Raw genomic sequence first — 26,670 nt, 5'->3', positions numbered from 1 at the left:
TTGATTTGCCTTTCCAAAATGAAGCACCTCAAATTTATCTGAATGAAACTTCATCTGCCACTGCTCACACCCAGTGGCCCATCTGATCATGATCCTGTTGTACTCTGAGGGAACCTTCTTTGCTGTCCACTACTATGTCAATTTTCATGCCATCTGCAAACCTTTCATGTTCATATTCAAATCATTCATATAATTGATGAAAAGCAGTGAACCCAGCACTGATCCTTGTGCTCATGACAGATCACAGGTCTCCAGTCTGCAAGGTAACCCTCCACCACCACCCTCTGTCTTCCACATTCAAGTGAATTCCGTGTCCAAATTGCTAGTTCTCCCTGATTTTCATGTGATCTGACCTTGCCAACCAGTCTACAATGTGGAAACTTGTTAAACGTCTTACTGGAGTCCACATAGATCATGTCCACCGCTCTACTCTCATCAATCATTGAGTCAGAGACGTACAGCATGGAAACAGACCCTTCGGTCCAACTTGTCTATGCCAACCAGCTATTCCAACCCAATCTAGTCCACGTGCCAGCATCCAGTCCATATCCCTCCAAACTATTCCTATTCATATATGAATTCAGATGCTTTTTAAATTTGCATTGTACTAGCCCCCACCACTTCCTCTGGCATTTCATTCCATGCATCTACCACCCTCTGCATGAAAATCTTGCCACTTAGGTCTCTTTCATATCATTTCCATCTCACCCTAAACGTATGCCCACTTGTTCTGGACTCCCCCATCCCAGGGAACATACCTTGTCTATTTCTCCTATCCATGCCCCTCATGATTTTATAAACCTCTATAAGGTCACTCGTCAGCCTCCAATGCTCCAGGGAAAACTGCCCCAGTCTATTCAACTTTTCCTTCTAGCTCAAATCCTTCAACCCTGACAGCATCCTTGTAAATATTTTCTGAACAGCATCCTTCTGATAGGGAGAAGACCAGAACTGTGTGCAATATTCCAAAAGTGGCTGAACCAATGTCCCGAAGAGCTGCAAAATGTACTCAATGTTCTGACCAATAAAGGAAAGCATACAAAACGCCTTCTTCACTATCCTATCTACCTGCGACTCCACTTTCAAGGAACTATGCACCTGCACTCCAAGGTCTCTTTGTTCAGCAACACTCGCTAGGACCTTACCATTAAGCGTATAAGTCTGTTTTCCCAAAATGCAGCATTTTGCATTTATCTGAAAAAATCTCCACCTGCCATTCCTCAGCCCATTGGCCCATCTGATCAAGATCCCATTGTAATCTGAGGTAACCTTCTTCGCTGTCCACTACACTTCCAATTTTAGTGTTACCTGCAAACTTACTAACTGTACCTCCTATGCTCACATCCAAATCATTTCTATAAATAATGAAAAGTAGTAGATACAGCACCTATCCTTATAGCACTCCACTGGTCACGGGCCTCCAGTCTGAAAAACAACCCTCCGCTACCACCCTCTGTCTTCTACCTTTTGAGCCAGTTCTATATCCAAATGGCGGGTTCTCCCTGTATTCAGTGAGATCTGACCTTGCTAACTAGTCTCCCATGAGGAAATCCTCTTTGTTACTTCTTCAGAACACTCAATTGAGTTTGTGAGTCATGGTTTCCCACGCACAAAGTCATGTTCACTGTCCCGAATCAGTTCTTGCCTTTCAACATACGTATAAATTCTGTCCGTCAGGATTCCCTCCAACATCTTGCTCAACACCAATGGCAGGCTTACCAGCCTAAAGTTCCCTGGCTTTTCCTTACCACCTTTCTTAAACAGTAGTACCACGTTAGCCAACCTCTAGTCTTATTACGCCTCATCTGTAACTATCCTGATAAAAATATCCCGGCAAGGGACACAGCAATCACTTTGGTAACTTCCCACAGAGTTCTAGGATATGCCTGATCAGGTCCTGGGGATTTATCTACCTTTATGCATTTCAAGACATCCAGTACTTCTTCCTCTGTAATAAGGACATCTTTCAAGATATCACCATCTATTTCCCCACATTCTATATCTTCCATGTCCTTCTCCACAGTAAACAGTGATGCAAAATACTCTTTTAGTATCTCCCCCATCTTCTGTGGCTACACACAAAGGCCACCTTGCTGATCTTTGAGGGGCGCTAATCTCTCGCTAGTTACCTTTTGTCCTTAATGTATTCATAAAATCCCTTGGCATTTTCCTTAACCCTGTTTGCCAAAGTTATCTCATGCCCCCTTTTTGCCCTCCTGATTTCCCTCTTAATTATACTCCTACTGCCTTTTCCTCTTCTTAGGATTCACTTGATCTCTGCTGTCTACACTTGACATATGTTTCCTTCTTTCTCTGGACCAAAACCTCAATTTCTCCATCAACCAGCATTCTCTACACTTTCCAGACTTGCCGTTCACCCTCACAGGAACAGACTGTCTCTGGACTCTTGTTATCTCATTTTTAAAGGTTTCCCATTTTCCAGCTGTTCCTTTACCTGCGAGCATCTGCTGCCAATCAAAGTTTGAAAGTTCTTCCTAATATTGTCAAGTCCATTGATATTTACACCATTTTTCAGAATTCTTATCTGAAATAGATGCCCAGCAAAGGCATTAAATCTACATTTAACATGACATTTTTAAAGTTAAAATCAAGATGGAAAAGAAAATCAGACTGTAACATCATTTCAAAAACCATATATAACACAGGTGTTAAATACAGAGATAGAAGGAAACCAGAAAAAAGTCACCAATTTACAGGATGAAGCAGTGTTATTAATTTATTAGTGTTTAGGCAGGACAGAGTTAATCCTTTAATGAATAGTTGTCATATATAGTCACATGACAATTAAATAATGTGAATTCCAAACACCCATTCTGTGCCAAAACCTGACAAATAAAACTGCAGATGCTGGAGGCTGCAAACAAAAGGAGAAAGTGCTGAAAAAAAACTCAGCATGTCTAGCAGCATGTGTGGAGAGAAAACAGAGTTAATGTATTGGGGCCAGTAATTGTTATTTAGAACTGAGTTTCTCCAGGAATTTCTGTTTTTACTCCTGACAATAGGGAATAATTACTGTAGGCACAGACACGCAGACACACACACAGCAACTGACTAATTGAGAATTAGTTCAAAATACAAACATCATAACTGCAGAGCTGGATTAACAGTTCCATATACACTGCAGGCAACAGAAAATCAAAATGAATATCACTCTTCCATGAAGTCACTGTGGTCTGCAGCAGTCAGAAACATCCAGCTAACAATTCTACTCCCATTCAGACAGCGTTCCATTTCCATCAATGTATCATGGTGGCAGAGGAGTTGCCATCCCCACCTTTAGCACAACATCATTCTCAATTTCTCCAACTTGCAGGAACAGGTTTTTTAATGACTCTTATCTTCATCAAAAAGGCTTCTTGTGCCATTGTTTCAAATTAGCTTTCATCCTCTCCAAATAGCCCTGCATTCCTATGAAATCTGATATAAAATGCAAGAAAACTCAATACCATTCTCTCAAATACTCAATGCGATCACATAATCGTAATTTGAAACAAGAGTAGAAAAGATTTAGTGAGATAATAGAACTTAGAACATGACAGCGCAGTACACTATTGCATTTTCATCCATATGTTTATGCAATGACCATTTAAAAGCCCTTAAAGTTGGCAAGTCTACTACAGTTGCAGGCAGAATATTCCACGCCTCAATTACTCTAAGTAAAGAAAAGAGCTGTGCAAGAAAGACGGATTGCACCTAAATTGGAAGGGGGCTAATATACTGGCTGGGAGATTTGCTAGAACTGCTCGGGAGGATTTAAACTAGTAAGGTGGGGGTGGGACCCAGGGAGATGGTGAGGAAAGAGATGAGATAAGATTAGCTTAGATTAGATTAGATTCCCTACAGTGTGGAAACAGGGCCTTCTGCCCAGTTGGTCCACACCGACCCTCCGAAGAGTAACCCCACCCAGACCTATTCCCTCTGACTAATGCACCTAACTCTACAGGCAATTTAGCATGACCAATTCACCTAACCTGCACATCTTTGGACTGTGGGAGGAAACCGGAGCACCCGGAGGAAACCCACGCAGACACGGGGAGAATGTGCAAACTCCACACAGACAGTCGCCCAAGGCTGGAATTGAACCCAGGTCCCTGGCGCTGTGAGGGACCGTGCTGGTACAGTTGAGAACAAAGGCCAGTCAAACAGTTAAGGCAGGCAGGGACAAAGCCGAGAACAAGGCAGGATTGATAAATTAAACTGCATTAATTTCAATGCAAGAGGCCTAACAGGGAAGGCAGCTGAATTCAGGGCATGGTTAGGAACATAGGACTGCGATATCATAGCAATTACAGAAACATGGCTCAGGGATGGACAGGACTGGCAGCTTAATGTTCCAGGATGTAAATGCTACAGGACAGAAAGGGAGGCAAGAGAGGAAGGTGAGCATCATTTTTGATAAGGAATAGCATTGCAATATCCTTCGGCACTGTCCACAACTCCACCAACCTCCGTGTCATCCGCAAATTTACTCACCCATCCTTCTATACCCTCATCCAGGTCATTTATAAAAAATGATAAACAGCAGTGGACCCAAAACAGATTCTTGCTGTACACCACTAGTAACTGAACTCCAGGATGAATATTTCCCATCAATCACCACCCTGTGTTTTTTTTCAGCTAGCCAATTTCTGAACCAAACTGCTAAATGACCCTCAATCCCATGCCTCCATATTTTGTGCAGTAGCCTACCATTGGAAAAATTACTGAAAACACCTTATCTAATACTTTACTGAAATCCATATACACTGCATCAACTGCTTTCCCCTCATTAACCTGTTTGGTCACCTTCTCAAGGAACTCAATAAGATTTGTGAGGCATGACCTATCCTTCACAAAGCCATATTGACTGTTCCTAACCACCTTATTCCTATCGAGATGATTATAAATCTGGTCTCTTCTAGCCTTTTCCAACATGTTACCCACAACCAAAATAAGGCTCACTGGACTATAATTACCAGGGTGATCTCTACTTCCCTCATGAACAAGGGGAACATTTGTTACCTTCCAATCTTCTGGCACTATGCTTGTAGACAATGATAACCTAATGGTCAAAGACAAAGGCTCTGCAATCTCCTCCCTGGCTTCCCAGAGAATCCTAGGATAAATCACATCTAGTCCAGGAGATTATTTATATTCACGTTTTCCAGAATTGCTAACTCCTCCTCCTTGTGAACCCATATCCCATCTAGTCTAGTAGCCTGTATCTCAATATTATCCTCGACAACATTGTCTTTTTCAAGTTTTATGGTTTTCCTTGATCCTTTCTGCCGAAGACTTCTCTTGTCCCCTCCTGGCTCTTCTTAATTCTCTCTTTAGGTCTTTCCTGGCTAGCTTGTTGCTCTCAAGCGCCCTAACTGAGCCTTCACGTCTCATCCTAACATAAGCCTCTGCCTTCCTCTTGACAAGAGATCAACTTTCTTAGTAAACCGTGGCTCCCTCAGTCACCCCCTTCCTCCCTGCCTGACAGGTACATGCCAATCAAGGACACGCACTAGCTGTTCCTTGAATAAGCTCCACATTTCAATTGTGCCTATCCCCTGCAGTTTCCTTCCCAATCCTATGCATCATAAATCTTGCCCTGCAGTATAAACAGATCCCCCTTTCCTTCATAAAGTAAACATAACTGAATTGTGGTCACTCTCACCAAAGTACTCACCTACCTCCAAATCTAACACCTGGCCGGGTTCATTACCCAGTACCAAATCCGTTATGGCCCGGACCCTGGTTGGTCTGTGTACACACTGTTTCAGGAAACCCTTCTGCATACATTGGACATAAACTGACCCATGTGAAGTTCTCAACATATAGTATTTCCAATCAATACTTTGAAAGTTAAAGTCCCCATAAGAACTACCCTGTTACTCTGCTCCTATCCAGAATCATCTTTACAATCCTTTCCTCTACATCTCTGGAACTATTCTGAGGCCTATAGAAAACTCCCAACAGGGCGACCTCTCCTTTCCTGTTTCTAACCTGAGTCCATGCTACCTCATTAGAAAAGTCCTCAAACATCCTTTCTGCCACCGTAATACTGTCCTTGACTAACAATGCCACACCTCCCCCTCTTTTTTACCATCTTCTCTGTTCTTACTGAAACATCAAAATCCTGGAATCTATGACAGCCATTCCTGTCCCTGCTCGATCCATGTCACTGAAATGACTGCAATAGCAAGATCCCAAGTTCGCCCACTTATTCTGGATGCTCCTGGTGTTGAGGTGGACACACTTCAAACCACCTTCCTGCTTGCTGGTGCACACTTGTGACATTGAAACCATATTTCTGACCTAACTACGCTCAACCTCTGGACACGGGAACTACAATTTAGATTCCCATACCCCTACTGAATTTGTTTAAACCCTCCCGAAGAGCATTAGCAAACATCCCCCAGGATATTGGTATCACTTTGCTTCAGGTTTAGACCATCATTTTTGTAGAAGTCCCACCTACCCTAATTATCAAGGTATCCAAAACGCTCCCTCCCACACCATCCCTTTAGTCATGTGTTCAACTCCTCTCTCTCCTCTCGCTATCATGTGGCATGGGCAACAAATCAGAGATAACAACTCTGTTTGTTCTAGCTCCAAGCTTCCACCCTAGCTCCCTGACTTTCTGCCTTAAATCTCCATCCCTTTTCCTACCTATAATGTTAGTGCGTATGTAAACCACAACTTGGGGCAGCTCCCCCTCCCCTTCAAGGATCCTGAAAACACAATGTGAGAAATCATGAACTCTGGCATCTAGGAGGCAACACACCAACCATGAGTCTGTCTCACTCCCACAGAACCTCCTATATGTCCCTTTAACTATGGAGAGCCCAATGACGAATGCACTCTTCCTCTCCCCCCTTCGCTTCTCAGCAACAGGGACAGAATGGCCACAGTGGATCCCTGCACTGTCTGCTGGTTCCCTTTCAGCCCCCTGACTGTAACCCATTGGCCTTTCTTCTTCTACCTGACGAGTGACTATCTCTCAGTAACTCCTCACAAGATAACATAGATTCCTAAAGCTGCTCATTTATCTTTTTACGAGAAGAGTTCAAACGTTTCATTCTTCAAAAAAATTTAGTTTGGCTGTTCCAATTTCCACCACTGCATGAGAGAAAATCAGAGTCCTTCTGCCTTCCTCCTCCTCTCCATTGAGCTACACAAGTGTCCAAATGATGGTGAGCATCATTACAATACAGTGGAGGGTAATTAATACATACCTTTTGATTAGATTAGATTCCCTACAGTGTGGAAACTGGCCCTTTGGCCCAAACAGTCCACACCAACCCTCCGAAGAGGAACCACCCAGACCCATTTCCCTCTGACTAATGCATCTAACAATATGGGCAATCTAGCGTGGCCAATTCACCTGACCTTTGGACTGTGGGAGGAAACCGGAGCACCCGGAGGAAATGCACGCAGACACAGGGAGAATGTGCAAACTCCACACATAGTTGCCCGAAGCTGGAATCAAACCTGGGATCCTGCTTCTGTGAGGCAGCAGTGGTAACCACTGAGCCACCGTGCCACTACTTCAACAGTCTTCAAATAATTATATCACTGTGCACTGAAAAAATGAACAAATTATGACCTTGATCAGGTGGGTCAGTGGGCCAAGAAGTGACAGATTCAGTTTCGTTTAGACACATGTGAGGTGTTAGATTTTGGTAAAACAAACAAGGGCAGGACTTATACACTTAATGGTGGGGCTTTGGCGAGTGTTGTTGAACAAAGAGACTGAGGGATGCAGCTACATATTTCCTTGAAAGTAGAGTCACAGGTAGACAGGGCAGTGAAGAAAACATTTGGCATGCTTTCCTTCATTGGTCAGAACATTGAGTGTAGGACTTGGGCTGTACAGGACATTAGTGATGCCACTTTTAGGAGATTGTGTGCAATGCTCATCTCCCTTCTCCAGGAAGGATGTTGTTAAACTTGAGATGGTGCAGAAAAGATTTACAAGCATATTATAGAGATATGGAGTCATACAGCATAAAAAGAGATCCTTCAGCCCACCATGTCCATGATGTCCAACAAACAGCAAAGTACATTCATCCCATTTACCTGCACTTGGCCCATAGCTGACTATGTCCTGGTTTCTTATGGGCATGTCCAGATGCTGCTTTCTATGCTGTGAGAGTATTCCACCACACACTCGGGCAGCATGATCCAAACTTTACCCACCCTCCAGATCAAAATATTTTTCTTAGATATTCCCTAAACTGCTTTCTCTGCACCTTCAACTTGTATTCTCTGGTCTCAGACTCATCTGCCATGGGGAGAAAGATTCTCACAATCTACTCTGTCTGCATCTTTCACAATTTTGTACATCTCAGTCAGATCCTCTCTCAACCACCTCTGCTCAGAGGAAACCAAACCCAGCTCATACAGTCTCCCCTTTTGACGGAGACTTTCCATCCTCTCCAGCCAATCCCATCCTTCTAATTGTGTGGTAATCAGAACTGCACTCAGTATTTGATCTGTTTTATAAAGGTGGAATAAGACTTCCTTGCTCTTATATTCAACAGCTCAGGTGCTGAAAGAAAGCATTCTGTATGCCTTCTTCAGCAGCCTGTCTGCCTGTACTGACACCTTCTGTGGGGTCGGGTACGTTTTGGTGCTGCCCTTTTGGCACCGATCATTTGGCCCTGCCGTTTTGGCTCTAAACTGTTTTGGCACTCATTACTTTGGCGCTGAGCTGTTCTGGTGCCAATTCAGAATAAAAATAAAAGTCTTGTTTGGTGAAAGAAGAGAGGATGACTAACGACCCAATGTAATTTTCTCAACTAGCATGAGTTGATAGTCAAAGCTGTAATGATCCGCTGTAGATTTAAATCTCGTTTTGTAATCATTTTCTCATTTAACAAATGTTCATAGTCATCTACTGCCTTGATGATACTTAAGCCCTTCTGTCTTCACATTGGAAAGCTGTAATACAATTTTCTTTCTATTTTCTTGGAGAGCCCATACCAGAAATGGCTGAAAACATTCTAAGCAAAAAAGACAAACCAAAATTTTCACACGATGGTTATCTATACGTGTTTGATAAATGTAGCAAAATGTAGAAATTCCTTTTTATAATGAATAGGTTAAAATAATGAATAAAAAAGAATTAGATTTCTTTCTTACAATGCAATAAAAACGAATTTCTTACGGACTCTACAAGACTTTTTTTTATTCTGAATTGATGCCAAAACAGCTCAGCGCCAAAGTAATGAGCGCCAAAACAGTTTAGAGCCAAAATGGCAGGGCCAAATGATCGGTGCCAAAAGGGCGGTGCCAAATTGTCCCATTCCACCTTCTCTGGTCTATAGACTTGTATACCAAGTCCCCTTTTGTCCTCAGTACTGGCGAGGGACCAATCCGTCATTGTGTAATTCTTTGCCTTATTAGACCTTCCAAAATGCATTACCTCACATTTATCAGGATTAAATTCCATCTGCCATTGCAGTGCCCAATGTTCATATACTGTAGCCTGAGACCATCCTCCTCACTGTCAACAATGCCACTGACTTTCATGTCATAGATCAAAGAACAATACAGCACAGGAACAGGCCCATTGCACTCCAAGGCTGCACTGACACATATAACATTTCTGCACAAAAAATTCATCTGCAGGCTTACTAATTATACGTTCAACATTCATATCCAATTGTTAATATGTACGTAACAAGCAGCACTGATCCCTGGTCACAGGCTACCAATCACAAACACAACCCTCCACCATTATAGTTTGCATCCTGGCTGCAAGCTAATTTCAGATCCAATTTGCTTGAGACTCCAAGAGCCGAGTTTGGACCAGTCTTTTATATGGGACTTTGTCAAAGGCTGTAAGGGTGGCCTGTACCTGGCCAGAATAGAGTGGCCCATGTCTGTTAACACAAACTGACCTTTAAGAATTAAATAGCAGGATGTGAAATGCAATGGCAGGCAGAAACTACACCAAGCAGCCTACTTGCACAGTAAGGCAGAACGATACCATTGAACAAGCCACTCTGAGGACAGTAAAAAGGACCCAGCCTGTTCCCATTCGAAACAGTTCTGACAAACAGACCGAAGATCCAATAAATGAGTAAGTCCAGCCACATTAAATGAAAGGGTAATTGTCCCAGTTAATGAACAGATACCAAATGCTAGTTAAAGCCCATTAATCCCCTAAAACAGCTGAGGGTGCAACAGGTAAAGTTATCTCATAGTACTCAGTTTCTTGAAATAAGTTAGAATATTCAGAATTAGGTTCTCGTAAGGAGACATAGCATCATCACCGTAGTTTCCAGCATAAAAAATAGATGCATAATACTAAAGCATAAAGGGGAAAGAAGCATATAAACCTGGAAGTGAAGGTTAATTAGCTTTAAGTAATGACTTCTCTTACACCCAGAACACAATAGATTGCTCACAGCCCATTAATCACAAAATGCTAATAGTTGGGATATCTGAATTACTTTACATTTGTAACTGAGTTTTTAATAACAGAAATTAAAATGACATGTCTGTGGCAAGTAAGTCAAAACAAACTGTCCTTTGTTTTTTCTTCATATATTCCCCACTGTCCGAATTATATCAGAGGAGCAATTGATCTTGATAAAATGGAATACAATGAATAACCGCATTCAAGCTGTCCTGAGAGAGATAAGCTAGACTGAGAGAAACACAAGGGTGTATAGAAAATAACTTTGGAATGTGAATGAATAGGATGCATAGAAAGATTGCAAGGCCTAGAGATTACAGTGTCCTCTAAACTCTGAGAGGTCAAGGGATCCTGGAGCTGTCCATAGAAATGCCCATCATTGATTAGGTGTCTCATTAAATGGCGTATGCAAAGTAAGAGGGGGGAACATCATAATCAAGTTGTATGTGATTGTTATCAGAAAGCTTATAAACAATATTGCTTTTTATTGTAAAAAGAAATTGTGTCATGGACCTTTCTTCTGAGGCCAGTCCCTGGGGAAGATCATTTGGCCCTCTCCCTGCACTAACCCGCTTCTACTTGAATAAGCACCTACCACTTGCCTGAATGCTGCCTGCCTGCCTGCTGAGTATTTCCTCCCCGGTCCGGGGTTATGCTTCGACAAAGACCTTACAGCAGTCCATATAAACCACGTCAACTGCACTACTCTTATTAGGATGTTCCATTGCCAGGACTGGAGGTTTTGAGTTAGGGGGAGAGGCTGAACAGGCTGTTGCTTTGTTCCATGGACTGTCGGAGAATGAGGTGTGACCTTTGTACAGGTTGAGAAAATCATGAGGGGCATGATAGGATGAATAGCCCTGGTTGTTTTCCGAATGTGGGTGAATGCAAAAATAGAGGGCACAGGTTTGAATTGTGGAAAAAAGATCTTAAAAGGCCCTGTGGGGTTACTCTATCACATAGAGGGTGGTTCTTGTATGGAATGTGTTACAAGAGGAAGTGGAGGTGGTGGGTACAATTACAACCTTTTATAGTTACCTGGATATATACAAGAATAGGAACAGTTTTGATGGATATTCGCCAAATGCTGGTAAGTGGAGGTGTCAGTGTTGGACTGGGGTGAACAAAGTTAAGAATCACACAACTCCAATTTGTCGTACACCAGGTTTATTTGGAAGCACCAGCTTTCAGTGCACTGCTCCTTCATCACTCTGAAAGCTAGTGCTTCCACGTAAACCTGTTGTACTATAACCTGATGTTGAGATTTTTAACTTAAATGGGACGAGGTCAGATTAGGATGTCTGGTCAGAATGAACAGCTTGGACCAAAGGATCTGTTTCTGTGCTGTATAACTGTGTGGCTCTCTGAAGGCCACACCTTGATATCACTACTCCCAGTTAGACTCTGCACTATCGGAGGTGCAAAGGTCCATTGCTTTTAGCTCCTTGACTCTGAAGAACAGCACAGATCCTTTCTGTGACAATGTGCTGTGGTTTCACTTGTCTGTGAATCCTACAGATACAGTCAAAGAAAATAAGATCTTGCCCATTCACTTCAGGAAACATGAACTGAAAACTCTCTCCTTTTGCTAACTGGCTGTCCATTTAATAGCAAACATTTAAACTGCTCAGTAGCACAATGCAGGAAGATTGAAGCAGGATCAATCGAGTGTGGGCATCTTCCCTGTATCATAACAACTGTTCCTTTCAAAAATTGTTTTTATACATAAAATCAGTGCGTGTACACAACAGCCCGAGTAGTCAGCATTAAATTTAGTTTCCAAGTTTTTCAATAGACAACATGGCTCTAATCTGTTGACAGTCTGTCACATCTGAGTAGAGTTTTGAAGGACAATAAACCATATCACAGTCCTATTAAATAGCACAGACTGACGGGTAGAGAGTACTTCCCAAGTACACAAACCGTACAAGTGAGTGGAAGAAACAAGATTAGTTCTGCATTCACAGAGAAGAACAAATAGTTGCAGACTGCACCAGTTATTGTCCTTATTTACATAATGAAGGACTTAAAGGAAACTGATGGTTTCTGGACACAACAAAGAGTGAGATGGTGCCATACACAGTGGGTACAGAATAATTTGCAAAACACAGAAATACTGTCAGGTTAATAGGTCCGTAGGCAAAAATAGAAAACTCAAGCCTACTAGGATCACATGGTTGGGAGAGCTACCGTTTCCTTAAATTAAACAGGAAAGGTGAGAGTGAAGTATGTCAGTCCCAGTGTATAAGAGAACTTCCTATAGAATTTTAATGCATAGTATAACGTTGGTCAAAAAGTAAACTCCACTTGTTTATTTGGAAATACTGAACCTATTGCATGCTAACAATGTATTTCACGTAAAAAAAGGGAAAGATTCAGGTTAATTATTCCTTCAATTATCTCATCATGGTTTAAACTTGCTATCTGACTCTATGACTATATGTAATTCATGTATCAATTCTGTTTGTCCAAACTGAAGGAATTAGCTAGCATGCCAAGTGCCAGATTGAAACAAATATTGCAATTTAATTTGTTTCAACAAAGTGAAAACAGAACACATCTCATACAAAATGACTGAATGAATACTTTGTTTTCAAGTGGTCCAAAGGGAAATTAAATATTAATGTGAAAAGGTACACATTTAAACAGATCCCCAAAGATTATTGGATACAGAATGCAAAAGCCCTCATAAAGTGGTCTTGTTATAAACATGTGAACAATAAGTTCAAAATGCACATTCAGAATATAACTTACAATCATAACCTGTACCATAGAATAAAAGTTGTGGAAATTATCCAAACTGCTTTACGCTGTCAGAGACTGAAAATGGTATTAATAAAGTCTTACGTTCAATTACAGTACATAGAATTTCTCTGGTGCAGATAGAGTTCATTTGGCCCATCCCCCTGCAACAACTCACCAAAGTGGATCCCAGCCAGATGTAGACCTCATCCTATCCCCATAACTCCACATTTACCATAGTTAACCCACTGACACTGCACATCCTTGAATACTACTGGACAACTTAGGCTAATCCAGCTAACCTAAACATGTTTGGACCATGCAAAGAAACTGGAGCATCCAGAGGAAACCCATGCAGACATGGGCAGAACATGCAAACTGCGCACAGGTAATGAACCAAGGCTGGAATTGAATCTGCATCCCTGGCACCACTGTGCCACCATGCCACGCTGGTGATGGCAATAGATAAAATCTTATTCATGTTGAGCAACAGAGATTTGAAGTAAAAAGAGCTCCTGCAGTTTCTGCAAGTGTCATGTTAAACAGAGACAAATGTGTAAGTACACTCACTTATTCACAGAAGACAAACTGACAGGTAAAGATACTTTCAGGTACAGATGTGGTCATCCATTCATATAGCTGAAGCAGTTAGGGGCAGACTGATGATTGCACAAACACATTCACATTGCAGAAACTGACAGGTACATTTTGATAATACACTCACATATTCCCAGAGCAGAATCTCACAGGTATATGATAACTACATTCTTATATTCACCTCGATACTAATGAGGCAGATTGATAACTAAAATCATATTGACGTTGCAAAAGTTGACAGGAAAGGACTGATAATGAAACACTCATATTCACACAGCAGAGTCTGACAGGGGCAGATAGATAATTGGATTGTCATCTTCACATCACAGAAACTGACCGGGAGAGATAGATAAATAGGTTGTCATATTAAAATTGGAGAAACTGATGGACAGATCAATAACTATACTTCCATATTCACAGATCAGAAACTGCCGTTGGATGGGCAAAAGTCAGGACTGTAGATGATGGAGATTAGACTTGAGAGTGTGATGCTGGAAAAGCACAGCAGGTCAGGAAGCATCCAAGAAGCAGGAGAATTGACATTTTGGTTAAAAGCCCCTTCATCAGTACAGATGTCTAACTACATCAATACATTCACAAAGCAGAAACTGACAGGGAAAGATTGATAACTACACTCATGAATTTCATATCACTGAAAGTGACAAGTACATTTCAATACGGATCCCCACATGTTCACTTAGCAGAAGATGGCAGGTAGACATTGATAACTATGTTCATGTTTCAATAATGCAGAAACTGACATGGACAGATTGGTAATTAAACTATCACATTCACAGAGCAGAAACTGACATATTCACACAGTAGGAACCAACAGGTATAGGGTAATAACTTCACTCAAGTATGCACATAGCAGAATCTTACTGGGACAGAGTGATACCTGCACTCTCATATTCACATTGCAGAAACTTAGAGCTGTAGATTGATATATAGGCTCTCATTGCAAGCATAAAATGGTTGGGCATTTTCTCACTGGAGATTTGAAGAACAATTTATCATCTTCAGGACAAAAGAAAATGATCTGAAGGGAGTTGACAGAGTTGATGCTGGGAGTATGTTACTGCTCATGAGAGAATCCAGAGTAAGGGACACAGGTTTGAACAGGAAGCCTTCTGTCTCAGAAAGAAATGTAGAACATTCTCCCCTTGATCTGTTCCAAAGAGAGCAGGTGGGGTTGGGTTATCAGCTTAATTTATGCTAATGTAGCCATATATCTTTTTTTGATACATAAGGGAGTCTTTGGTTATGGGCACTAAACATCAAAATGAGATGACGATCATAATTAAAGCCTTTGTGATCTCATGACAGAGTATACACAGGCAGATGAAAATGCCACAGACTTCTCATGCTTCTGCTCTGAGATATTTAAAGTGACACAAGCCTGAAAGAAATTAATAACTACAGCAAAGACACTGTATCTGCATGACAGGAATGGGAGGCATCATTCACCATACACTTTATCTGTAACTTACTGATATGTGTGTGCTCACAGATCACATACTAATCGATTCAGTTATAAGTTACCGAGGCATATCAGGGATGGAGTGAAAAAAGATTAACCATCCATTTCATCAGAAACTTTGAGATGTTGAGATATTTGCTTTCTGACATGCCAGTGGTTGACTGAAACTGAGTAAACACAAGATTAGAAACAACAAACTGGCAGTTACAGCATGAAATACTGAGTCACTTGCAAAGTAATAAATTGTTAGGATATAGTACAACTATTGATTAGCTAGAAACTGGCATAAACAATGTCACATCAGTAGTGACATTGCAGATATTGTCAGTAACAATGTACAAAGAGTTATTCCTTATTGAAATGCTGGAATTAGAATTACCAAACTCAACTTCAATTTGCAGAAGTTGATTTTCATAGAGTAAGGGACTGGAGGGTAGTGAGTCCTACCCGAGTCTGTCCAAAATGGTATCTGGTGCATTCAAAATTGTAGGTACGACATTATGTCAATAGATGACACCTACAGTTACACTTAAGAAGGTTTGAGTTACAGTCCAGTAACATACTGTCATGTAAAGACTGTGAAATCGAGTTTACAAAAATACATCTGGGCACAGATTGGTGTCGAGAGTGTGGTGCTAGAAAAGCACAGCAGGTCAGGCTGCATCTGAGGAGCAGGAGAATCGATGTTTCAAGCATAGGTCCTTCATCTCGTAGTTTTGGGCATAAGCCCTCCAATCCCCAACATCTGCAATCCTCACTTTCTCCTAGGGGCACAGATTGGAGAAATATTTCTAAGTGGCTGGCAAATCGTGTAATGTTTTACCGCTTACATCAGTGTTTGATGGTTACTGAATAAAACTTCTCTTGAAGTAACACTAATTGACTATTACACAGAGGAGCTGAAAATGTGTTGCTGGAAAAGCGCAGCAGGTCAGGCAGCATCCAGGGAACAGGAGAATCGACGTTTCGGGCATAAGCCCTTCTTCAGGAGAAGAAGGGCTTATGCCCGAAACTCTGCCCTATTACACAGAGGACCAGAACCTCGGTGGACAGGTGTTGAGTTAATGCCAAATGTGTAAATGAGGACACGACAGATACAAAGTTAAAGTAACATATATACATAGCATGCTAACAGTTGCTGGTTAACAGGTATTCGCATAAGACTGAGAAATTCTATAAATCCCTACATGAGAGTGCATGACGCCTAAATGGAAAGTGCAGCAACGTGGTTCAGTTACACTGCAGGTACTTGCAAAGCACACAGTATCAGTCAAGGTCTCAGAAATATATTCATCCCACAGTCAAGTCGTGACTCAAGAAAAATATGACATAGAAACTTTTTCTTTTAATTTGTCTTCAACTCCGTGCAATTGAGAACGAGTTACATCAACCCCAAGGGTAGAAAACACTCACGGTCAGGTTCCAGTTGACTGTGTAACTTGACAACAAATGTAATCACAATTTCAAATGGATGGAAGTTTTTTTTCACAAAGTGACAAGTTCTGCGTTAATTCCAGCCCATACAGAGGACCAGAAACAGACATGCAGAGCTGCAAACACACCCTTCCACTCCCACATCATCACAACAACGAGCAAAAGGAAACCGAGCCAATACCACAGTCACTTTCTGTATCACAGACACAAAACAAATCTCCTTCAGTCAGACTGACAGGAACAAAATCACCGTCCACTTCACATTTCGTTGCAGATTCTGACTGATCCACATTGGATACCGCATAAACCAATCATAGAAACTGAGATTTTGTTAAATATATCAGTGTAAACTACCCAATCGGGAAACGGATTTACCACATCCCTCATTAGCATTGCTGACGTCGTCAGGCTATAAAAGGGAGCTCCGAGCCCGCTTTCCCTTATTCTGTGTCTGAAAGTGAGCGGCGTTATGGCTGATGAGAAGAAAGCACAGCAAGCCTCCAAGAAAGGCGCGAAGAAAATCATCAAGAAGGCGCCAGCGAAGGGCGGCAAGAAACGGAAAAGGTCCAGGAAGGAAAGTTACGCCATCTACATCTACAAAGTGATGAAGCAGGTTCACCCCGACACCGGCATCTCCTCCAAGGCCATGAGCATCATGAATTCGTTCGTCAACGATATTTTCGAGCGCATCGCGGGGGAGGCTTCCCGCCTGGCCCATTACAACAAGCGCAGCACCATCAGCTCCCGGGAGATCCAGACCGCTGTGCGGCTGCTGCTGCCCGGGGAGCTGGCCAAGCACGCCGTGTCGGAGGGCACAAAGGCGGTGACCAAGTACACCAGCTCCAAGTGAAGGACTGCATTATACTGAGACAAACACATCCAAAACCCAAAGGCTCTTATAAGAGCCACCTACAACTTCCCAGAGTGACCTGAACCATTTCTAAAGAACTGTTTGTTTCAGCCTCTAAGATTTAGTTTGCATAGGTATTCCCCTGTCAGTAGAGAGGCAGTAGATTAAGCGCCGGTGTGTGACTTTTATAAGTGCGAATCGACGATGGGGGGGATAAACGCTAGCGAGAGAGCAGATGAAACGATATGGAATCATTTTTCACCTTAATTGTTCAAGTTGCGAAAGGCCTTGGTGGAATGATAACGCTTATTTTAACCCTGGCAAACCAAACGGAAGTGCTTCACAGTCCACGAATTGATGTATTTTATCCTGTTTTCTAAAAAAAAATTGCGCGGATTTATTCCGCTTTTACAGGATACACTTCCTGCTGTCTGTAAGAAGTTTTCAAAGTGAACAGAGAGTACACCCAAACAGCTGACGGACTGAGATGTGGAGATTTTTGCTGAATCTGATCGAAACCGATAAGGGAGGACATCTTTAAAACATCGTCTGAACACCGTGTTCGCCATCGATACTGAGCTGGAAGAATGTTGTGTGCTGCTTTATAAACATGCCGGGGTGTTACTGAAATGTGAAGTGAAAAGACAGCTTGCAGACTGCAATGTTTGGCCCGTTTTGTTTCAGCCTCTAAGATTTAAAAAAAAAACAACCCACTCTCCAGATCAGAAATGGACAGATACAGGTCGGCAAATTTGGGAGAGTAAGACCGTGTGAAGTACACATTTGTAAACTAAAACTAAATTAACATGAGAATTAATGTTTTTTAAACTTATTCAGTTTTTTGTACTTATTTCTTAGTGTAAGACATACTCCTTTGTTTGGAAATTGGCGGGCTTTTCAAATTTGAAAGATAGCGGTTGATGATTTGGCGCCGGTACTTTCCGCCCTCCTCCCCGGGCCCTCTCCGGATTGGGGAATGAGGCAGATATCTGATTGGGAATTGGAACATTAGGTGAGGCTGGACAATGGGACCAATCAGAAACGGCCGACCCACCATTCCTCCCGAAGGTATAAGAGGCCGCGATGTGGGCGGAGTGTAGCATTCTCTGTGAAAGCGCTTGTGACAATGTCTGGAAGAGGAAAGGGCGGTGGGAAAGGTCGCGCCAAGGCGAAGTCTCGATCGTCCCGGGCTGGCCTGCAGTTCCCGGTGGGCCGTGTTCACAGGCTCCTGAGAAAGGGTAACTATGCTGAGCGTGTGGGTGCCGGAGCGCCGGTCTATCTGGCTGCGGTGCTGGAGTATCTGACGGCTGAAATCCTGGAGCTGGCCGGCAACGCGGCCCGGGACAACAAGAAGACCCGCATCATCCCCAGGCACCTGCAGCTGGCCGTGCGCAACGACGAGGAGCTCAACAAGCTGCTGGGAGGGGTGACCATCGCTCAGGGCGGGGTGCTGCCTAATATCCAGGCCGTGCTGCTGCCCAAGAAAACCACCGCTGGGGGCGCCGCTAAAAAGTGAAGAGACCATTCTTGAATCTGACAATCCAAAGGCTCTTTTAAGAGCCACTCACAGCGTCTGTGAAAAGGGCTAAACTCTGTCGGATTGATTATTTTCCCTTTAATGTGGAGAACCCTCGCCTTAAATTTGACAACCCAAAGGCTCTTTTAAGAGCCACTCACAGCATCTGTGAAAGGGGCTAAACTCGCTGTCAGATTGATTATTTTCCTCTTAATGGGGAGAGCTTTCGCCTTTGATCCGGACATCAGTGAATTCCACGCTCCATTTATTTGGATACTGTTACAGTCTGGGAGCAGAGGAAGAGTTTATTATAAAATGCAATAGTACGAATGTCCTGAACTACAGGATTTCTTATTGCCTGAATGAGCTCTGTTTTTAGTTACCATATCCTGTGAGTTTAGAATGGCGGTACGGACATCAAACCCGATCGGGTTTGACCTCACATTACATTCACAATGCCTTTCAGAGCTGGTCTGACCCAGTGCAGTAACGAGCCAGTCGCTGCAGAATACAGTAAGGAACGGTCCCTCAGCCTGTGCGCTTTATTCTCTGCTCGGTTCATATTCAGTCTTTTATCCCCTGCCTCTGGAGAGAGAGAGAACAGATTGAACACCAGTGACGCATTTCTCAGCTGTAAAGGCGGGAATGGGGTGAAGTGAATTGTCTGAACTTTAATTTCGTAATCGAAAAAGCAATCAACGTGTACGTGCTCATGCATTCTCCTCTGTGAAACGTTCTGCTCTTTTATACGTGATGGCGGGCATTTTCAAATTTGAAAATGAACCGTTGATCTCTTGGCGCTATTTTTTTCCCTTTCTCTCCTGCCTCCACCTCAGCACAAAGGTAGTCAATGAGGAGATGGGGTTTTTCCAGAAATAACTAACGCAATATTAAGAGTTGATGATAAAATCACACTTCTTATTACTATATTTTCATACATACCGCAATCCCTGAATGAAGATTCATAAGTTGCAAATTCACTGCCAATAGAAACGCTAACTTCCGATAGAAATACTAATGTCTCTCTGGATGAGCAAACGGACTCGTATCCGCCGTGAATCAATCGAAAGCCCGCCGATTGAAACACCTTAAAAGTTAATACAGTGTACACGGATCAAATTACAGAACCACGTTTTTATTTCATCCAGGTTATTACTTGCCCGAAGACTATTTGTAATCACTCCCCGAACAGGCAGATGGAAAGAACGAGCATTACAACATATCCGCAGGCTCCCAGAAACAAAACTGAGCCGAAGATCATGTCTCGGAATTATGGATACTGCAATATGTAACATTAATGTCTGGATTCCAAAATAAGTTTTTACTAATTACTACTCATGACATGGACAGCCAAGTACGCATTGGTATTATTACTGAGCTAGACAGGTATTCACGAGAAAGAGGAACGAAGGTTACGGGGAACAGACAGAAGAGTAAGTTTGAGAAATGTCAGCAATGATCGAATGGCAGAACAAACTGGATGGGCAGAATGACCTAATACTGTTGCGACATGTTACAATTACAAATGACGACGCGATTCTTTACATGGGCTGACCAAGTTGCAGAACAGTAGAGTCTCGATTGGCCGAATAGCTGCTTATCTATAGTGTAGGAATACTTGCAATTTTAAAATCATTGGCCACGGTAAACAGCAACAAAGTGAACCGACCACTCTGAATGTTCTCTGCCGTACCTCAAAACACGGTATTAGTACATTTTTGGAATCGAAATGATTTTAAAATCGCGATATATGTGAAATAACTGGCAACATTACACTCTGCTCTCCGTATGCGCAACCTTCCCATCCTCAGGTCTCCGCTCTCTGTCGGAGGGTTTGGGTGGCCTTTGGGTTCGCTGGAAAAGGGTCGCTTTATCCTCAGCCGCCGAATCCATAGAGAGTGCGGCCCTGGCGTTTCAGAGCGTACTTCTGGATTAGAGTGATGCTGGAAAAGCTCACTCCAGCCCCAACTGTATCTGGGACTGAACCTTTTCTCCCCAAAGCTGACTGTTCCTAACGAGAGGCCCTCCCCCAGCGCTGCCATTGAGGAGCATTTACTCAGTGAGTGCAAGAGGTTTGTTTGAAACAGACCGCAATGGAGAGATCAGCGCCCAGGGAAGCGAGGGAACAGCAGGCTCCTTCCAGCAGCACATCGGGATGGGAGCCTGGGACACAGAGGGGGCTCCGAGACCGGGATTGATTCGGGGTGAGTTCAGGGAGAACCGGGGGCTGTTTGTAAGAGGCCGAGCGGAGCAGGAACTGGTCCCGGAACTTGGAGTGAGCGGGCTGGGGGGGAAGAGAGAGGCCTTTCTCGGGCTGTGTGTGGGCCTGCTGAGGGAGGCGGAGCGAAAGAAGCTGCTATGGGATATTTTTGTGGTTTGCAATCCTCTGAACCCTGTTTTAATTTAATTCTGTTTTCCCGCTGTTCCTTGAGGTTGTGTGGACCAACTGTAGGAATGTGATACTCTTGTAAAAGGACATACACTGGAGTCTTGGTAAAAACATTAGAAATAGCGCCGTTTTTCCTCTTTCCAACAGGTATTTGGGGAGTTGGATATTGAACATCCTGGTGACTGAGTATTCCCATTCATGGTGCTGGGCGGTTGTTACTCAGTTTCTGGATCCCACTCAATTGGTATCAAGTTAACAATAGCACAATACCAGATTATAGTCCAACAGGTTTATTTCGAAGCACTTCATGTTGTGTGATTTTAACATTGTCCACCCCAGTCCAACACCGGCATCTCCAAATCAATTGGTATCGAATCACGTGAAAAACAAACACAAACCCCAGACAAGGAGCAGCCCAGGAATGAATGTGACATTGATCAGTTCAAAATTGCCAGACTAGCCTCATGTTGACTTACAGGTGGTGTCCCTGTGTCTTCCTCCAGAAAAACACCTGAGGGACTAAGACGCTGTAATACTTAGTTCAAAGCAGAGTGACCAGCTGCCTCAAACAAATGGAAGGTATTCAAAGTTTGTGTGAAGATTTGTAGCTCGGGTGCTTGTTGTTGTGGTTCTGTTCGCCGAGCTGGAAGTTTTTGTTACAAACGTTTCGTCCCCTGGCTAGGCGACATCATCAGTGCTTGGGAGCCTAGCCAGGGAGCAACAAAAACTGCCAGCTCGGCGAACAGAACTACAACAAATGGAAGGTATGTAGCCCATTGACGTTTACGCACCGGTGTTGAAGATAGATAAATTGAATCCTCATCCAAAATAGACATTCAGGAACTGCATTAAAATCTGCAGTTATTCAGAGCATTTTCAACATTACAATGAAGATAGACAATTAGGTCACATTGTTGCATCATTTCAACAACCATCCATAAAGGAGGGGTTAAGTACTGAGATGGAAGGAAAATGTGCTTACCGACAGGGCAAGAGTTACCGAAGAGTCATTGAGTCATACAAACGTATCACATGGAAACAGACCCTTCAGTCCAACTTGTCCATGCCAACCAGATATCCTAACCTAATCTATTTCCATTTGGCAGCACTTAGCCCATCTCTCTCTAAACCCTTCCTGTTCATATTGTTAAAGTATAGATTTGAGACAGCCCAGGGAATCCCTTGTGGACTCCGATCTATATGCCTCTCTTGGTTCTTCCTCGAGACCATACACTTTGGTAGTCTGGAATAAAAACCTCTTACAAACAGTTTAGTTTAATTTTAGCCTTCCCCTTTATTTACCAATAGCATCACTGTTAGAACGTAACATTGACACCTATAAGCCAGGCTAGCAGAGGTTCTAAAACCTTAGAAAAGTAGGATCTTCCTTTAAAAGCCCTCACAGGTGACTCCACTATTCTGCCTCAAACAGGCTTCCTTTTTCCAAACTTTTACAACAAACACTGCATGTTCTTAATTAGACAGACAGTGGAAAGGCAATAATTCATAAGGAAGAGAAGTTAATTAACAGGTCTGTGTGCACTTAACTGATCGCTCCTGTAGGCCCTCAGCCATCCATCAGGTGGGAAAAACAGATTCAACTGAGTCAGTGCCTGTTGGTGAGGTAAGTCCCTGTCATAAAGAGGTATCAGTCTAAACTAAATGGGAGCGGTCATAAGGTAACCTTGCACAGCTTGCATGTCAGATATCACTGTTTTATAAAATGGCATCTTATTGAGGAGGGTAAGCTTTGACCATAAAATGGCTTCCTGATGGATTGTGTCAGAATCTCTTCAATGTCGGAGCAGCCTCCTGCTTTTTATCTTAAACACAAAATAATTCTGTGCCTGAGTCTGAAAGTTTAAATTTTAAATGATTCATTAGTCTCAAATTAAATACGCTTTCTTTTCAGGATTGTGATTCAAATTCAAAGACAGAAGATCTGACGAGTTAGAATTGACAGTGGGCAGTCATGGCGTGTAAAAACACCAAGTAAGTTAAAACTTCATCAATATTACATTTTAGAGTTTGCATTTCATAATCAACAATGGCTACTCAAAATCATCATAAAGTCCCAAAATGCAAATACATTCAAAACATCCATGTGTCTCTCTCTCTCTCTCTCTCACTCACACTCACACTCACACTCACACACAATAAGAATCCATTATAATTGATAGCACCTGACCGTTTATTACAAGGCCTTTGACATGCTTCTGAGATGATACAAAGTTTCCGAGATCACAATCAAACACTGTCATTAATTTATTACGTTAACAACTGTGAATGTTATCACTGTGTCCTTTTTTACACAGATTCATTGACGTTAGGGCAAATGTTCTTAATTGCTTTTGAGCATCCTGTTATCACTTGGTGAGAACAGATGTTTTTTATCTTCTGCACATCCTAGGTTCCCCTTTTTGAGGCCTGATGCCTCTCTGCCTGCCCTGTTTATTTTCTTGTGTTCTATAATTCAACATTACATTTAGTCTAAATATTTAAGGACAAGCTTTAAGGCTTTCTCATTATATCCACTCAGATGCCTTTGAAATGTTGTAATTTTACCAGGCTCCACCACTTCTCCATGTGCTTTATGATTTTATAAACTTCTATAAGTTCACTCTCCAGGGAAAACAGTTCCAGCCTGTTCAGCCTCTGCCTACAGCTCAAATTCTCCAACCGGGATGAAGCATATTTACATGGAGTTTGTGTGTGACTGATAAGGACAGAATTAATCCTTTAATGAATAGTTGTCACATATAGAGATGACAATTAAATAATGTGAATTCCAAACAGACAATCTATACAGGTAGCTCATGTGCTACTCGCAACACGTCCTTTCTATAACCCACTGGCAATACAACTTGATAAACATCTGCCCATTTCTCATCTGCCTGATTTTTTATGGTCTCTATTTCCTCATTAAGACATCATTTTTAAGATAACAATCAGGGATACATTTGGATTTGTTTTGTGTTTGCCTTTTGATACAATTGCTTTAAATTTTCAACTTTCTGCTGTAACTCAGTTAATTTACCTGAGCTAAAGATGTCCGCTTTGTCATCTATCTGTTCCTGGTTTGTCTCAGCCATCTGATCAAACAGGGTCTCTGCTAATTTCCCTTCAACTTTCTTATCTGTACTCTTTGATCTTTCCTGTTTCAACTGGTGACTTTGTGACCTCGTTACCACACAGTCAGGAAACATCCCAGGATATGTGTCCTGCAATAGTTCAGTTGCCTGAATTTCCATTGACTTTGCAACCACAATCGGCACTCCCACCAGTGAATCAGCAACATCATTAACAAGGACAAATTGTATTCCAGTACTCCTACTATGACTTCTCCCCTCTTCACTAGACACTCTAACCTCACTTCTTACAATTGAGCATTTCTTATGTCAATGTGAATTCCCATTACTCATACCTTTTCTGGCAATAGTCCTTCAGAGGTACATATATCCTAATCTTTTAGCATCACAGATTGAGAGGATCCTCGTGTCTCTGAATATTGTTACCTCTTTACCTGATGCTCCAGGCCTATGCGAGTAAACTTCACATTCACGGTGTATGGTTTAAGAAGATCTGGCACTTCCTCCATAAACAACCTCCGACCAGCTTGTACATTCTGGTGCAGTTTTCTTGTCTCCACAGTGCTCTCTGTTACCACTCCAACAAAATTCACTGATTTATCCTGACTTCTGGCTTCTCGCTGCTTTTCTTCACCCATCAACAATGATTTCATGTGGCCTACTTTATTGAAAACACCAGAGCTGTTTCACTTCTCTTTCCCCTTCAAGGGTTTCCTTTTCACCCTGTAGTAAATCATCCTTATGATCTTTACGGAGATCAACTTTTTCCTTTCCATGTGAGAATTTCTCTTACCCACAATTATTATCCCTCGTGGATTGAAATTGATTTTGGCAGCCCAATTTTGATTTATTGATCAACTCAATCATCAGCCATTTCTGATGCCAGTCTTGATGTTTTAACTCTCTGCTCTTACACGAGTTCTCATTACTTCAGGAAGTGAATTTTTGAACTCCTGTCTAAGTGCCAATTTCCAAAGTTCAAGCTCCGTCTTTCTTCATTTCCTCTCCTTCCTTTTCTCTCTCTTCTTTCTCTCTTCTGCTTTTAATCGTAATTCAAACTGTTTTGTTTCGGTTGCCCTTTCCTTGACTTTTGCTTCTAACTCGAGTTGTTTCATTTTCAATTGAATGTTAGCAATCCCTAAAGATTCTGATGGCATTTCCAGCAAATTTAAGCATTGAGCAATTACTGTAATTATCGCCCTTTTCCTCGTGGAAGGAGGCACTTTTAATCACTTTTTTGCAAAAGTCTGAAGTCACGTCTTCCACCCCCTGAAAACTCTTGATGACTCAAAGGGCCATTGCTATCCCAAGCACTGTTTCCTGATGAAGGGCTGATGCCCAAAACGTTGATTCTCCTCCTCCTCAGATGCTGCCTGACCTGTAGTGCTTTTTCAGCCCCGAACTCTCGTCTCTGATCTTCAGCATGCAAATGCACAGGTCCCTTAAGATAGAAAGGACTGTAAAGAAGGCACATGTAATGCTCTCCCTCATTGGCAGAGGGGTGAATACAAAAATAGGGAAATAATAATGAAACTGTATGAGGCACTGGTGGCTACAACAGGAATATTGTCATTGCGCTGGGGAGAGTGCAGAGGAGATTTACTAGAATGTTGCCAGGGCTGGTGAATTGTAGCTATCAGGAGACATTGGAGAGGTTTGGGTTGTATTCCTTGGAACAGAGGTGCCATGATTAGGGAATACAACGTGACCCCCGTACCCGTGGGTCCTGTTGTCGTGGTTTCACTTAACCACGGTTTACCGTGATCTGAACATATGAAAGGGAATGTTCCAGAGCCAGCATCCAGGAGGCTGCTGGGAAGGAATATTTCCCATTTAAATTAATGGGTTCGTATCTATCTACAGTTTTGAGCTTCCGCCATCGGTCCTGGAACGTCACCCCCATGGGGGTGGGGGTGTCTACAGTACTATTGAGTGAGCTACCTGAAGGAGCAGCACTCAAAGTGTGCACTTCCAAATAAACCTGTTGAACTATAACCTGGTGTTGAGTGATTTTTAACTAACTAGTGGGAGGGAGACATTAGACAGGAGGAACCTGTTTCCTTTGACAGTGAGTTCAAAAATGTGTTTTTTATGTAGAGAGTGGTGGGTATCTGGAATTCACTGCCTGATTTGGAGGTGCAGGCAGAGACCTTACA

At 42.4% G+C, this 26,670-nt stretch overlaps 3 protein-coding genes and 1 long non-coding RNA gene across 4 annotated transcripts in view; 3 read left to right on the top strand and 1 right to left on the bottom strand.

The window, feature by feature from the left end:
• The window catches only part of LOC122544647 (uncharacterized), a 211,597-nt gene that overhangs the window by 61,025 nt on the left and 123,902 nt on the right, over nt 1-26,670 (bottom strand). The window lies entirely within an intron of this gene.
• Nucleotides 17,125-18,375, top strand: LOC122544598 (histone H2B type 1-O-like). Its single transcript, XM_043683917.2, has one exon. It carries the CDS (start codon nt 17,140-17,142, stop codon nt 17,518-17,520), a length of 381 nt encoding a protein of 126 aa, XP_043539852.1. The 5' UTR covers nt 17,125-17,139; the 3' UTR covers nt 17,521-18,375.
• Nucleotides 18,647-19,691, top strand: LOC122544504 (histone H2A-like). Its single transcript, XM_087984736.1, has one exon. The coding sequence runs from the start codon at nt 18,647-18,649 to the stop codon at nt 19,034-19,036; it is 390 nt and encodes a 129-aa protein (XP_087840862.1). The 3' UTR covers nt 19,037-19,691.
• The window catches only part of LOC122544522 (uncharacterized), a 34,337-nt gene continuing 27,579 nt past the window's right edge, over nt 19,913-26,670 (top strand). Inside the window, exons 1-2 of the mRNA XM_087984647.1 lie at nt 19,913-21,240; nt 23,338-23,417. The gene's annotated coding sequence lies outside the window, so the exon portion shown is untranslated. The remainder of the gene's footprint in view (nt 21,241-23,337; nt 23,418-26,670) is intronic.

Source organism: Chiloscyllium plagiosum, unplaced genomic scaffold, assembly GCF_037043375.1.
Source record: "Chiloscyllium plagiosum isolate Xiang-an unplaced genomic scaffold, Cpla_swu_hap1 HiC_scaffold_49, whole genome shotgun sequence".
Lineage (NCBI taxonomy): Eukaryota > Metazoa > Chordata > Chondrichthyes > Orectolobiformes > Hemiscylliidae > Chiloscyllium > Chiloscyllium plagiosum.
This window is presented reverse-complemented; position numbering and strand designations above follow the sequence as displayed.

Excerpts from the sequence above, each read along its gene's own strand:
- LOC122544598 (XM_043683917.2), top strand. The coding sequence starts at position 17,140 with ATGGCTGATGAGAAGAAAGCACAGCAAGCCTCCAAGAAAGGCGCGAAG.
- LOC122544504 (XM_087984736.1), top strand. The coding sequence starts at position 18,647 with ATGTCTGGAAGAGGAAAGGGCGGTGGGAAAGGTCGCGCCAAGGCGAAG.